The sequence below is a fragment of the Nerophis ophidion genome, linkage group LG05 (assembly GCF_033978795.1).
Source record: "Nerophis ophidion isolate RoL-2023_Sa linkage group LG05, RoL_Noph_v1.0, whole genome shotgun sequence".
Taxonomy (NCBI): Eukaryota; Metazoa; Chordata; class Actinopteri; order Syngnathiformes; family Syngnathidae; genus Nerophis; species Nerophis ophidion.
In genome coordinates, this window is record NC_084615.1 from 58,843,065 (window position 1) to 58,859,777 (window position 16,713).

A 16,713-nucleotide genomic window follows, 5' to 3' on the forward strand; every position below is an offset into this window, starting at 1 on the left:
AAAACAGTAACAAAGTTACGTCAACAATGGCGAACGGCAAGAAAGTATTTTCAAAAGGAATAACAGGTAAACGCAACTGTCGTGAAGCGAATACAAGTGCCGCACCGAGTGAGCTGTGACAGGGAAATTTAACAGGGAGTAATTAACAAGGTGACGGGCTGAAACACTAATCAGAAATACTGGCAGGTGTGTGAGATCAAATGCTCCCAGCAATGAAAATTAAATCAAAAATAAGATGGGAGCACGAAAACTAAAACAAAACACCAGACAATGGGACGAATAAAACTCAAACACAAATAAGACCTGATCCGAGGGCCAGATCATGACAATTGCGCCCATAAAACCCAGTAAATAACCATCCAAAAACCGCCAACATTATTCCATTTACATTTCTTGACTTAAAAAATAACCAAGTTTATGTGATATTGTCATTATAAGCGCCAACACAGAAACTGTTTATAGCGGCGCTGTGATCATGAGCTTGCCTGTGTTGGCATGATCGACTGATGAGCTGCTTCCTCGTTTCCTTGATCGTCAAACTTTTTTGTAGCTCATAAATTATGCCTCTCACCTGGATAGTAGAGGAACGAGAACGTATCCTGACAAGTTGGTACACTTTGACAGCCAATTGAGTTAATTTAGTTTTTAGTTACCTAAGGTCATATAGTAACAATAATCCTGATCAGCCCTGAAATCGGATCACTTGTTCCTTATCCCATTCCTGACATTTCTCCCGTCCAAAGGCAAAACCTAGTAACTCACTTCTAGCTGATTTTGAGAAAACAAAGGAAAACCAATCCATCTTGATGCTGTCTTACAAAGATCTACAAAGTCTTCAAACGTATAGATGTTTTCTTGAGCTTTCATTTTCTTGCCGATTGAGCCATTGATTGAATCCGCTCTCATGAACGTGTGGCCTTTCTCCAAAAATGTTATCACAATCTCGGGTGGGCCCCGTTCTGCGTTTGCACATTGGGCAAGAGCCGTGTACAGCGTCCAGTTTTTATTTTGACCTCCACAGTTATCTGCTCAAAAGAGTATGCAAGGGGAAGAATCAAGAACAATACATTTAATGAAGGTGCTTGCAACGTCCTGGGCTAAAATCTTCCAAATATCCCCTCGTGCCATAATATCACATAATCAGGTTGACCGTCGGCCCCCATTCGTGCAAATGTCTCATTAAAGACAATAAGGCGACTGACAAAGAAGCTTTGATTGGTCCCTTGAGATACTAGGTTCTTCTGTTGTATCCACGCGGTTTTGTGGTAGTTGCTAGGTCCTGCCATGTGCGTAACAGCTTACTTACGGAACAAATTACAATATCGCATACACTAATGTAAAGCATATCACCTAGGAACTCCAAAATTATTATCAGCTCAGTTTTGACCAACATTGAGCTACTGGGTTTTGCCTTTGGACGGGAGATTCACTGTAAGTTTTTTTAAAATCCGTCCGCAATTTTTAAAGAGAAATTGCTAACTAATTGACAAAGAAAGACAAATAAACAAACTAATCCTGGCAATCATAACTTGTTGGCAGAGGTGAAAAGAAACATTTCAGCAGAAAATAGACAGTTTAATTTTGCATGGACAGATTCCTTTGCCTGAAAAAGCTTGTAAAAGTTTATTAATGTAGCTGCGTTATGGACTTTTTTTTAGTGGAAGAGGGGACAAAATTGCTCCTTTATGATTGTGAAGGTTTCTGACCACAGATGTAAGGATGAAACTACTTAAATCATGTTGAGAAGTGTCCAGCGGCTAATGACACCGAGTAAACACTGCATAGTCATCATCATCCGTACCAAAGCTTCTCGAAAAATTTATGCAACTCTTGAGAGAAACCAATGTTGAGACATTGCTGAAGCTTGTGGAAATGATGCCACAGCAAATGTGTGTTGTATTTAAAGCTAAAGGCGGTCCAACCAAAAGTATGCACTATTTTTTGGGGTTGGACGGCAAGTGTATGATTTAGATTGAACATACATGGATTTTTTTTTGATCTTGTGGGTGCTACTGCTTTCCTAACTTAAAACCAGTAGGTGCTAATGACTCTACAGCCAGTAGGTGAGCATTGACATTGGGAAACTTACTTGTGTTGTAGCCTGAAGTCACATGCTGGGACTCCTATGGAGAGAAATAGGATGAAAGTAGAGGCAAATGTATTAATAAATAAACCATCAAAGGTCATTATTGATCTGATTGATTGAAACTTTTATTAGTAAATTGCACAGTTCAGTACATATTTCGTACAATTGACCACTAAATGGTTTTTCAACTTGTCTATGTCGAGGTCCACGTTAATCAATTCATGGTAACATATATGTCTGTGCTAATGTTCTTTGTGGTCTTTGATGTTGGATGTTTCCCTCTTACACACATGTAAGAGGGATGTGTACTATGGCTATGAGTTATTTGTTTCCCTTGGCCTCAGTCTGGACCCCATCTCCAGTGACCAGGCTTAGACCGATTCTTTTAATTTTATTTTAATCTTCTATTTTTTTCTCCCATCCCCCCCCCCCCCCACTTGTTTACCTGTATCTCACTTTTTTTGTAAGGGGCGCTGGAAGCCGGCAGACCCGTGAACCATTCTGTTCTGTCTCCTTGTAACGTTTGTCTGATCTTGAATGGGATTGTGCTGAAAATTAAAATTTTCCTGAAGGAACTCTCCTGACGGAATAAATAAAGTACTATTTAATCCAATCTACATCCTAATGCAATCATCCAAAACATGGAGAACATCACTTTCTTTCTTACTTTCTCCAGGAAAAAAAACAGGTCATTCTTTTCATTCATATTTTGAATAAGGTTAACATGTGCTTAAAGAAAAGGACAAAAGATTCTTTAAAACAGGGTTTTATCCGGCCAGCAGGATGAGTATCTTAAGTATAAAAATTAGCCAAACTATTTGAATGAAATAAACTGCTGTTCTAAATGTGTCCACTAGATGTCACAATAGCAATTATTTGTTTTTTTGTAGATTATGCTACATATGTAATTAAATAAACCACATGTTAGTGCACAAGTCGAGGAAAATGAGTGGAATGAAGGAAAACCTCATCAAGTATTCACTACTTACTTTATTACATACTGTAAAAGTAGTCGATGACTCATTATATGTGTAGTTATTAGCCTTAACCAGAGTGAAGTAAATGTTAATACTAAGAGGCTAGGGCTAAGTCTAAAGTGGCTGTGTTGTTGTTAAACACTGACAAATGAAAGGAAGGTAATACCAAACAGAAAAACACGAAAATTTATGACGCATCATGACACCTACTTCAGAACATTGTGAAAAAATGTAATATTTCGCAAATTTTTTTGCACTTTACTTTTTGGAAGAAGGAGGACGGTAATTGCACTGATGAGCTTTACTAACCTTGCTGGGAATGGGGAACTTGGTCTGGTCAGCTTTTCCTGGCGTGTGTATGGCGGTAAGAGGGGGTGGCCAGGAGTGGGTCATCTCCTAAATACAAACACAAATGGACATTTTACACTTATTAAGTATGCTCAATGATTCCAATTACATTTGTGCACCACACCAAAGAGGAATTGTGTGGCAATAACAATGCTGAGTAACGTTGAACAAATCTGACTAGAGGGATTCATTTCTACAGCAGAATACCCGAGTCAGCATTCAGTTGTGGTTGTGTTGACTCGCACACACCAGACAGGACTGTTTTATAACCGTACTCACATTATCAAGTGAGAAGTGTATTGGGAGTTGGTAGCTCACTCGGGGATCTGAGTATGAACTAAGTGCAGAGTGTTTCAATGTTCAAGAATAAAAGCTGACTCCAGCTAGTTAGTGGCAGCAATGCAACAACATTTGAGGTAAATTAATCACAAATCGTATCGTCCTTCTCGGATCAATTTTAACTCTGGCTTCAATTAGTTACATTAGTTGCACATGACGTGACGCCCGGCAGTTTGTGCTTGCGTGTGAGTGAATGCGTGCTTTTCACAGCTATTGAATCCACAGGGTCGATCCTCATACAGTATATGGAACTCATGGAATGGACCTTTCACTCGATATATCTCTATGTGGGTACTTGTATCATATCATAGAAAGGAACAAATGTCTCTATCACATGCCTGCCTTTACAAAGATAACAATGACAGTTTTTAGTGACATTGTCAACAGACAACATTGATTATTGTCAAGACTACGTAGATCCAAATATAACACAGCGTTACAGTTTTCTTGCCATAGATCCCAATACTCCTCATTTGTCACTAAAATATAGTAATCTTTGCTGAGCAAGACTGATGCCGCTGAAACCGTTGTCTACTTTTTCTTAGGCCTTTACAGGAACTTTCCCTTGTACCTACTGTGTTTGAACCAAAAAAAAATCCAAGTAGCGAGGTGGGACTTTCGGGAGTTCCCAGGAACTTTAGAAGTGCGGGCTGTGCTGTCGAAGGTTCATTGGTTAAAAAAATGTGTGGCGTTTTTGAAACTTTGTACTCAAAGTTTTGTCCACCATGACAGTATGCAAGGGCAATTTATTTATTTCATATTTCTTGTGTCTCTAGAATAACATAGTTGACCACAGCGAGAAAGAAGAACAAAAGGAACCTTTGTGGCGTATCTGTGTGCTTCAGCACACTGATCAGTGAAATTATCTTACTGTGTTTTTGCTCGGCTGTAGTCTTTAAACTAGTATGCAGTTTAATGTCGTTCATGAATTTTTACAAACTTCATTTCAATGTGCGAATCTTCGAAAAGGGGACAAACTCTAGAAAAGGTATATGCAGAGGAATCTAAAGTATTCAGCCGGGACTCACTGGGACTCAGACCTCGTAGTTTGAAGAGAAATATGAAATGGGGTGATGAGTGGAATGAAGGAAAAACTCATCAAATATTCACTACTTACTTTATTGCATACTGTAAAAGTAGTCAGTGACTCATTATATGTGTAGTTATTAGCCTTAATCAGAGTGAACTGAATATTAATGCTAAGAGGCTAGCGCTAAGTCAAAAGTGGCTGTGTGGTTGTTGTGAGATAAACACTGACATTTATATTTAATATATTGTTACTTACAGCTGACATGGACATCAAGGACTCACCTGACCCTTAAAAATTCAGGACACAACTTTCTGACTGTTGGACATTGTGGACAAAAGCCGTATTTTTTTTTTGGAAAATTCGGTACACTTTGTTTTTAAAAAATATTTTTTGGTGAATTAATGCTTTGTATTTCATTCAAATCATTTTGGTAAAATAAATATGACCTAATATTGTCTGTTTACATGGTATCAGTGTAGAAATATATTGTACCACTCATCCATATGTCATCAACCTGATTTGTATAAACTACAATAAAACTGACACTTGGTTTAAGGAAACGATAAGATAGGATAAAGAATTATTTTCATATAATTTTGGCAATCGGCTATTACCACCAACGTGCAACATGCAAAGACATACCATATTTTCCGGACGATAAGCTGTTATTTTTATCCAGTGCTTTGAACTCTGAAGTTTATAAAACGGTGCAGCTAATTTATGGATGTTTCTTCGCCATAAAGTTTTGTATTCAACAAAAAGTTTTCATATTACACCAACAAAAACACTGACAAGGTGTGGTATTGTTTTTGCTATGGGACCATCTTTTGCTAGGGGACGAGTTCACTCACTGAAGATGCTGCGGGTTAAAAATGTATTTCCTGATTCGTTCTTTGAACCTGAAGTTTAAAAGTACAGTGTGTTTATGCTCGAAATAATTTGTCTTTCATCACTCCAAGCAACGTATGTAAGTTTTACAATATAACTAAAACAATTCATACTTACTATACCGTCCCATGTGTGATGTCTGTAGGAGTGTTTTCATGCATATTTGTATGTGCTATCGTAAAGTAATCAAGCTATAGTCGTCAGCATTAGCTAAATGCCTGTTTTAGCATTATCAACTTACAATGGCATTCTTTTTGCATTGTTTCAGTTTTGTAAATTCACCAAAACGTAACCATGGACTTATTGAGTCTGTTTAGCCGATGGGAGTGCTAGCTTCCACAGCAAGTGGGTCCATCATGATGACTTCTGTTTTGTTTGGTCAGCCGTTTAGTGCCGTGTGACAGGCACCGTTTGATTTCTTCTAAATTTGGTGGGTGCATCTTAAACTATGTAGACTAGAGCAGTGGTTCTCAAATGGGGGTATGCGTATCCCTGCGGGTAATTGAAGATATGCCAAGGGGTACGTGGGATTTTTAAAAAATATTCTAAAAATGTCAACCATTCAAAAATCATTTATAAATATATTTATTGAATAATACTTCAACAAAAATTGAATGTAAGTTCATAAACTGTGAAAAGAAATGCAACAATGCAATATTCAGTGTTGACAGCTAGATTTGGTGGACATGTTCCATAAATATTGACGTTAAAGATTTCTTTTTTTGTGAAGAAATGTTTAGAATTAAGTTCATGAATCCAGATGGATCTCTATTACAATCCCCAAAGACAGTACTTTAAGTTGATGATTACTTCTATGTGTAGAAATCTTTATTTATAATTGAATCACTTATTTATTTTTCAACAAGTTTTTTGTTATTTTTATATCTTTTTTTTCCCCAAATAGTTCAAGAAAGACCACTACAAATGAGCAATATTTTGCACGGTTATACAATTTAATACATCAGAAACTGATGACATAGTGCTGTATTTTACTTCTTTATCTCTTTTTTCCAACCAAAAATGCTTTGCTCTGATTAGGGGATATTTGAATAAAAAAAATGTTCACAGGGGGTACATCACTGAAAAAAGGTTGAGAACAAGTGGACTTGAGAATAGGGTAAACACTGCTTTAACTGCTTTAATCAGCTCTTTTTGATGCAACTCTGTATCGATCGGAGAGTGAGCAGGTGTTTATAAATAGTTTATGAAGTTTATTTTTGATTGTGACTGAAAAGAATTGTAGCCATGTTTGTTTTGAAGATATATATTTACATTGTCATTACAGTACATTGTCAACGGATAAATGATGGTACTTTTGGAGATGGTGGGGCATGGCGTCATTTGCAAAGGGGGAACAAAAGTGACGCACAATTTACACGACAGCATATCTTTTACTCATATTACTATTGTAGATTGGAATCGTCATAGGTACTTTTTAAAAAGTCAATTTGCTATTTTGTATTGGAGTACCAAGTAGCTAAATGTTACAAAAACTTCCAAATATGATGCTGTGCAGTCACTGTACCTAGTGAAGTGTCTACTGTAGTTACTGTAAAACAAAGTCAATGTACTACAGTAGGAATACAAAAACAATAAACCCAGGTTACACTTGGAACACATACTGGTACTTGTATAGACACTGCCACACACAGGCCTGGGGTCAAAGGTCTTACAAAGGGTACGCGCGTCAATAACTTCCCATCATGCAACCCCTCAGTGGAGTGGATGACTCATTAGATGACTCATGTGTACGGCATAATTTGTGTTAGTCAGTGTGAGAGAGCAGTGATACATAACATAATAAAGAATCCCATATTATGGCTGGTATCAGACCAGTTCAAGTGTCTGTACCTCATGTGTGCGATTTTATCACACTCTGATGTCTGTTTTGTTGCTAGGCAACTCTTCTCTGACATCATCATGTGCATAATATGCGAGCGACTATGTTTTGACAAACGGCACTCCTGATTATGCGTGTGTGTATTTTAATTATGTTTGTTTGCGTCTATAGATGTGTTATGGTGACTTATTATCTCTGTCACACACACACGCACGCACGCACGCACGCATGCACGCACGCACACACACTCACACACACCAATGTGATGTTCATCTCAGTGTTGTCATCTGGTCCCATGAACAATTTTTCAGTATCCATTACACAGACAAAATGCCCTCACTGTTGATTGGGGATTCTAGAAGGTTATCTCTCTTGTGGCTCACACATGTCTACTCTGTTGCTTTATGTGGTTAAATACCAACAGTACATTGAATCATAACTGAAGACATATTTAAAAGAAAAAAGTGGTGAATTCCCAGTGAAAAAACTAGAAAAGGGAACATAATGCAATTATCTGTAATGCACTTTTATTTTTAGTGCTGAATTGTATTAAGACCTTTCCACTGAATCGATGCCATTTACCATTTACTCTGAATCTTTTTATTTTAGAAAATAAATAAATAATCAATCCAACAAAACAATACACAATAAAACCATAATAATGCAATTCCAATTCCAAAAAAAACCCCCGACCCAGCAACATTCAGAATAGCAATAAACAGAGCAATTGAGAGGACACACAAACATAACACAAAACAATCCAAAAGTAGTCAAACAAAAATTAATATTATCAACAACAGTATAATTGTCACAGTATAATTATCACAAACTAGCACAGAATAATTTCCACGCTGACAAAGCAAGAGGAAGGCGCCCAAAAGTACAATATGGTTTTACATCTTAAAAATGCGCTAGCTTGATGCTAATTTACACTGGATTTACCATAGACATGCTAAAGATTAGCATCAGCAATGGCGATAGATTTGTAATGGAACGCTACAATCAAACAGATGGTGTGTAATAAATACAATACTTAAAGTTTAAACTGAGGTTTTCAAAATTAACGAATCAACCAAGCATGGAATTAATCACAAAATATTATCGCATGAATCCTGAATCAACACAGATTAATCACCCAGTTTGGTTGTGATACAACGGAGATATTCAAGTTAAGTGTTTTAGGGGCCTTGTTTGCAGAAAGCTAAAGACCAGGCAGCCAGACTTATTTAATGTATATTCCGGAGAACCAACATCTTCTTCTTGGAGTGGTATAGCTCGGTTGGTAGAGTGGCCGTGCCAGCAACTTGAGGGTTCCAGGTTCGATCCCTGCTTCCGCCATCCGAGTCAGTGCCGTTGTGTCATTGGGCGAGACACTTTACCCACCTGCTCCCAGTGCCACCCACACTGGTTTAAATGTAACTTAGATATTGGGTTTCACTATGTAAAAGCGCTTTGAGTGAAGTGAAGTGAATTATATTTATATAGCGCTTTTTCTCTAGTGACTCAAAGCTCTTTAAATAGTGAAACCTAATATCTAATTTTTACATATAAACCAGTGTGGGTGGCACTGGGAGCAGGTGGGTAAAGTGTCTTGCCCAAGGACACAACAGCAGTGACTAGGATGGCTGAAGCGGGGATCGAACCTGCAACCCTCAAGTTGCTGGCACGGCCGTTCTACCAACTGAGCTAGAGAAAAGCGCTCTATAAATATAATTCACTTCACAATTTTAATAACAATTCCAACATAACAGTGATTACAAATCCCTCATTGACATTATCCTCACAGCCATTTATAAAAAATAAAAACATTTAAAAAAATGAACAATAGTGTCACAGTGGTTTACACTTACATCGCATCTCATACGCTTGACAATACATTGTGTCCAATATTTTCCACAAAGATAACATAAGTCATATTTTGGTTCATTTAAATGTAAAACTAATTTAAATAATGTTTCCCATATTCCAATATATGACTCATTATTATCTAAACTAAATGCAGTTGTTTCTACTGATATCATTTCTACTGATATCATTTAGGGGCGGCATGGCATAGTGGGTAGAGCGGCCGTGCCAAAAACCAGAGGGTTGCAAGTTCGCTTCCGACCTATTGACATCCAAATCGCCGCCGTTGTGTCCTTGGGCAGGACACTTCACCCTTTTCCCCCGGTGCCGCTCACACTGGTGAATGGATGATGAATGAATGATTGGTGGTGGTCGGAGGGGCCGTAGGCGCAAACTGGCAGCCACGCTTCCGTCAGTCTACCCCAGGGCAGCTGTGGCTACAGATGTAGCTTACCACCACCAGGTGTGAATGAATGATGGGTTCCCACTTCTCTGTGAGCGCTTTGAGTATCTAACAATAGAAAAGCGCGATATAAATCTAATCCATTATTATCATTATTATTATTATTTCTATAGCTAGTTTGTACCAGTCAGTATGAGATAGACGATTAACATCTAACCATTTTTTTTTAATATTACCCTTTTTGTTATGATGCATATTGAAAGGAATGCAGTTTTACTCTGATAATACACATATTAAACTACTCAAAATGTGTATTTGCCAGTTTTGAGCGATGTATTAATTTTTTTTAAAGTTCCTAAGCTGACAGTTTGAGTGTAAGTAGTAACACTTGATTAGCAGGAGTAAGTAGATGAAATATAGCTGCATGGAAGTGATAATAAATTATGTACACAGCAAGGGCCTGATTTACTAAAGTCCTACGACCACACGATAAACAGCGTGTGCAATATATAAAAGTGTGTGTACTATTAGTGGGTGTTTTACATTTGATCCACTAACACTGTGTGGACAATTCAGAAGCCTTATTTAGAGAAGAATTTTGCATGCATACCGGGCATCACCACGGAGACACTCGATCATTTACTGCACATTCATTTAATTTGCTCCTACCCGTGAGCTTTTCTATGTTTTCACACAAGCAGGAGACACCTACCACTTTCTATGGGAATTGTATAAACAGTTAAAAAACACAAAGCCTTTCAAGGCACACCTTCAGTGTGCTAAAAGTTTGTTCTGTTGTCCTGGTCACGCTTCAACACAGTCCAGAAAATGTGCACACATTATATTTACAGCGTGTCAAAAACATGACAAAATGCCACATGTTGGACCACACAAAGCCATAAATGTGGAGGAAAACAAGTGTCTTCATGGAGACAGCTGGAATAAACGGTCGGGTGGCGTGCACCACTTTTGCTCTTATCAATTGTACACACATTTTTTCTAGATCTCCTGCAACGCGCCCACCAATAGTACACACAATTTTATAATTTGACTATCTGATCACCATCATATTCTTTGTAGATCAGGTCCTATGTATCCCCAAATGTCTAAAATAGATTTAAAAGCCTACTGAAACCAACTACTACCGACCACGCAGTCTGATAGTTTATATATCAATGATGAAACATTAACATTGCAACACATGCCAATACGGCCTTTTTAGTTTAAATTGCAATTTTAAATGATGACGCGTACGCGTGACGTCACTAACTGTCAGGAAATATTAGCAGCTGCATCACTCGCGGCTAAAAGTCGTCTGCTTTAATCGCATAATTACACACTATTTTGGACATCTGTGTTGCTGAATCTTTTGCAATTTGTTCATTTAATAATGGAGCCTATAAAGAACAATGCTGTTGGTGGAAAGCGGTGTATTGCAGCTGTCTTTAGCACCGAGACACAACCGATGTTTCTTTGTTTGTTGTGAAGCGGAGCGGTCAAGCGAACAGGTTTTCTCTACGTTTTTGGATGGGGAAATTGTGATATATATTTTACCGGAGAAATCCTTGGATCATCCGTCGTCCTGCAGCAGCGGCAGCTGTGAGCTTGGCTCCTCGGCTTCTTTCTGAGACACTTCGTGTTCACCGCAGCCATCCGACCTCGAGGTATGTCTTTACAATCTTTTACAATCTTTAAAATCTCACTAAAACACTATTAAAACAATAAGCAGATAGGGGATCGTCCAGAATTATCCAAGTCAATGTGTCTAATTACATCTGAAACGCTCACACTACCGTCGCCCCGACTGTCGCTTTTTTCTTTCTTTCTATTCCTTCACTGTCAATATCCTAATTCACAAATCTTTCATTCTCGCTCAAATTAATGGGGAAATTGTCGCTTTCTCGGTCCCAATTGCTCTTACTGCTGGTGGTTCCCGTTAAAAACAATGGGAGTATGTGTGGAGACCTGCAACCAGTGACGTCACGCGCACATACTTCCGGTCCAGGCAGGGCTTTTCTATTAGCGACCAAAAGTTGCGAACTTTATCGTCAATGTTCTCTACTAAATCCTTTCAGCAAAAATATGGCAATATCGCGAAAAAATCAAGTATGACACATAGAATGGACCTGCTATTCCCGTTTAAATAAGAAAATCTCATTTCAGTAGGCCTTTAAGAGCTACATACCTATTCTTACCTATTTTTAGCCCTGTCAAGCTTAAATCTGGATGCATATGCAAAAGTGCAATATCTTTATCTGTACAGTAAATCTATTTACAGTATATCTGCAGCTTATTTTGTAAATGCAAACAATCTGCACCTAATTGCTCTTTTATCCTGCACTACAACAAGCTAATGCAACGAAAAGTGGTTCTTATCTGTACTGTAAAGTTCAAATTTGAATGAGTCTAAGTCTAAGTCTAAGTCTAAGTCTAAGTCTAATCATTGACTTTACGTCATAATCTTAATTTTAGCATGAATAATAATTTCTGTCTGTTCTAGTTTAAGAATGTTAAATTGAGAAATTAACTATTCCAATACGATTTTTTTGGGTTTCCACCCACATAGAGAATCTTGTCTAAATAATCGGTATCATCCAGAGGATGATTTTAATTTATGAATTGCAAGTTAATAATGCTTGTTTTCCGAATAAAATACTTTTTTCAATCTTCTGCGATTTTCTAAATACACAAATTTTAATTTACGAAGTCTTATAAAGTAAAATTAACTAGCTGCGCGGAGAGAGGATTTCACTAGTTTGTAGTATTTTTTTCCGAAAATCTAGTCTTTTTATCTTATATTTTGTCAGCTCTCTTTTGCAGTGTATATTGTTTACTGAGCAGCATCAATGCAATCTGTTGGCATCATACACTATATTGTCAAAAGTGTTTGGCCACCCATCCAAATGATGAGAATCAGGCGTCCTAATCACTTGGCTCGGCCACAGGTGTATAAAATCAAGCACTTAGGCATGGAGACTGTTTCTACAAACATTTGTGAAAGAATGCGCCGCTCTCAGTGATTCCCAGTGTGGAACTGTCATAGGATGCCACCTGTGCAACAAATCCAGTCGTGAAATTTCCTCCTTCCTAAATATTCCAAAGTCAACTTTATTATAAGAAAAGTGAAGAGTTTGGGAACAACAGCAAGTCAGCCACCAAGTGGTAAGCCACGTAAACTGACAGAGGGGTCAGCGGATGCCGAAGCGCATAGTGCAAACATTTTCTGCACAGTAAGTTGCAACAGAGCTCCAAACTTTATCCATCCGTCCATCCATTTTAAACCGCTTATTCCCCTTTGGGGTCGCGGGGGGCGCTGGTGCCTATCTCAGCTACAATCGGGCGGAAGGCGGGGTACACCCTGGACAAGTCGCCACCTCATCGCAGGGCCAACACAGATAGACAGACAACATTCACACTCACATTCACACACTAGGGCCAATTTAGTGTTGCCAATCAACCTATCCCCAGGTGCATGTTTTTGGAAGTGGGAGGAAGCCGGAGTACCGGGAGGGAACCCACGCATTCACGGGGAGAACATGCAAACTCCACACAGAAAGATCCCGAGCCTGGATTTGAACCCAGGACTGCAGGACCTTTGTATTGTGAGGCAGACGCACTAACCCCTCTGCCACCGTGAAGCCCCTCCAAACTTTATGTGACTTTCCATTTAGCCCACGTACAGTACGCAGAGAGCTTCATGGAATGGGTTTCCATGGCCGAGCAGCTGCATCTAAGCCATACATCACCAAGTGCAATGCAAACCATGGGTTGCAGTGGTATAAAGCATGTCCCCACTGGACTCTAGAGCATTGGAGACGCCTTCTCTGGAGTGATGAATCACGCTTTTTTCATCTGGCAATCTGATGGACCAGTCTGGGTTTGGAGGTTGCCAGGAGAACGGTACATTTTGGACTGCATTGTGCCAAGTGTGAAATTTGTTAGAGGAGAAATATGGTGTGGGGTTGTTTTTCAGGAGTTGGGCCTGGCCCCTTAGTTCCAGGGAAAAAAGCTTTGAATGCTCCAGGATAATAAAACATTTTGGACAATTCAATGCTCCCAACCTTGTGGGAACACTTCATCCTCCAACATGACTGTGCACCACTGCACAAAGCAAGGTCTATAAAGACACGGATGACAAGAGTCTGGTGTGGATGAACTTGACTGGCCTGCACAGAGTCCTGACCTGAACCCGATAGAACACCTTTGGGATGAATTACAACGGAGACTGAGAACCAGGACTTCTCGACCAACATCAGTGTGTGTGACCTTATCAATGCGCTTTTGGAAGAATGGTGGAAAATTCCTATAAATACACTCCGCAACCTTGTGGACAGCCTTCCCAGAAGAGTTGAAGCTGTAAAAAGTGGACCCACATCATATTGAACCATATGGGTTAGGAATGGGATGGTACTTCAAGTTGATATGTGAGGCAGGTCAAGGCAGGTGGCCAAATACTTTGGCAATATAGTGCATATGGTGAGCCATGATGGAAATGGAAGAATGAAATTCAAACCCTAATTTGTGCTAAAACATTTTTTGTGGTTGTATTTTAAAAAAGTAGAGTGAGCATGGTCATTTCTCCTTATTAACGGAACCGTGAATTGCAATAGATTCATACCGGCTATGCTTAGGTTCCATCTGCTATGCTGAGTCAAAAAGCACTGCCGGCATTCACTCTGACTGACCCCTCTTCACATTTTGAACTCCATGATCTTTCCGCTTGACAGGGCTAAAAACTACAGATTGGATTCAATAGCGCACCAATTTTATTGACATAAGGATTCTCATGCAGCTCACGGCACACGATCTGTCACACCGGCTGCTGACCAGCCTATTGATTGGTGAAAGGGAGAGGTGAATGACAGAGGGCAGAGAGGGATGAACAGGCACACAAAGAGTGAGGTGACGAGGGAGAGAAAGGATGGAGACACTTCCAGCAATGAGTGACGGAGGAAAGTGAGCAATAAGTTGATGGCACATTATGTGAGACACTCCTTGTCTTGACAGCTGAAAATATGCTGGCTGGCGAACAAATGACACGACACTGACCCCTCTTTGGGAACAACGCAACGAAACACAGACAGTGTGTTTGGGACTGATTCGATGTCATCTTTATGGCATGCAGAAGGAAAGGTGCAATGAGGTGAAAGGAGAAAAAAAACCAAGTGCAAATATGTCTGCATGACATCATTGGACATTTGCAAAAATGTGTTTAATCATGGATCCTAGCCCACAGAACTCCTATTACACCTTTTCTCTTTATGTCTCTTTTTCTCCCTTGTGTCTTTCCTGGCTACAATATGCAATATGTCTGCCTTCAGAGCCCCGAGCAACTGAAAACAGCTGATGATCATTGCAGTTATCAAACGTTTGTGTGTGTGTGTGTGTGTTCTTGAATGTCTACCTTTCTTGAGACATCAACAAGGAAAAATACCTTCCATATGAACACTTTAAGACCGAAATCATGGTCCAATCCAATCCAATCCACTTTATTTATATAGTACATTTCAAAAAAACAATAGATGTTTCACAAAGTGCTTCACAGAAGTTAAGACATGCATACTAAAACGGTTAGTAATATAAAACATTTAACCATAAGAGAGTACATACATAAAATACATCAAAGAAAAGAAAATAGACTAAAATCACACAACTCTCATGCTGGTTTGAAAGTCAATGAGTGAAAATTTGTTTTAAGGTGTGATTTAAAAATGATTGAAGAGGGAGAAGTCCGAATAGCAAGAGGGATATTGTTCTAAAGTTTTGAAGCCAAAGGAGAAAATGCACGATCGCCTCTGTATTTTTAATGGGTTTGTTTAGTGGTTCAGAAACCTTGTGGGGGTCATACTTGCCAACCCTCCCGGATTTTCCGGGAGACTCCCGAAATTCACCGGCTCTCCCGAAAACCTCCTGGGACAAATTTTCTCCCGAAAATCGCTCGAAATTCAGGCGGAGCTGGAGGCCACGCCCCCTCCAGCTCCATGCGGACCTGAGTGACGTGTCGACAGCCTGTTTTCATGTCCGCTTTCCCACAATATAAACAACGTGTCTGCCCAATGACATTATAACTGTAGAATGATCTAGGCCGAGTTCTTGGTTTCTTATGTGGGTTTATTGTTAGGCAGTTTCATTAAAGTCCTCCCAGTGCGTAACAACACACAACAACAGCAGTCACGTTTTCGTCTACCATGAAGCAGTTTGTCTGCCGTAAACAGCAATGTTGTGACACTCTTAAACAGGACAATACTGCCATCTACTGTACGTTTTGGGCCATGCTAGGGAGAGATGGAAGATTCCAGACTCTAGTGCAATTGATGAAAGCACTTTTGTGCGTGCCAGACAGCAATGGATCATCAGAGAGGGTGTTCAGCATCATAGCATGGTCAGAAAATAGTAACCGAGAAAAGAACAAGGATGGACAATTCAACCCTTAACTCAACAATGAGTAGATGAGTGTTATGTATATATATATATATATATATATGTGTTATGTATATATATATATATATATATATGTGTTATATATATATATATATATATATATATATATATACACATACTGTATATATATATATATATATACATATATATATATATATATATATATATATATATATATACTTGACTTGGTCAATTTCTAGCTGTAAAGCTGTAAATATACTCCTCCCGTCTTAAACACGCCCCCAACCACGCCCCCGCCCCGACCATGCCCCTCCCACACACACACACACACACCATCCTCCATCTGCCAAAATCAGAGATCTCAAGGTTGGCAAGTATGGTGGGGGTGTACATTTTTAAAAGCTCTGACATATATTGTTGGCGCTAATCCATTAAGAGATTTAAAAACAAACAACAACATTTTATAATCAATTCTAAAATAAGCAGCATTTTGGAGTAACTGCAATCGCGCGATTGAGGTCTGGTTCATTCCAACGTAGACAAAGTTGCAGTAGT

The 16,713-nt window shown here is 39.0% G+C and overlaps 1 protein-coding gene across 2 annotated transcripts in view; it reads right to left on the bottom strand.

Annotated features, from left to right (window-relative positions):
• Positions 1 to 16,713, bottom strand: part of aff2 (AF4/FMR2 family, member 2) — a 399,395-nt gene that overhangs the window by 145,572 nt on the left and 237,110 nt on the right. For both annotated transcript variants that reach the window (XM_061901648.1, XM_061901649.1), the window contains 2 exons: positions 3,373 to 3,459; positions 2,090 to 2,123 (listed from right to left, as the gene is read on the bottom strand). In XM_061901648.1, the coding sequence (XP_061757632.1) occupies positions 2,090 to 2,123; positions 3,373 to 3,459 (121 nt within the window). The remainder of the gene's footprint in view (positions 1 to 2,089; positions 2,124 to 3,372; positions 3,460 to 16,713) is intronic.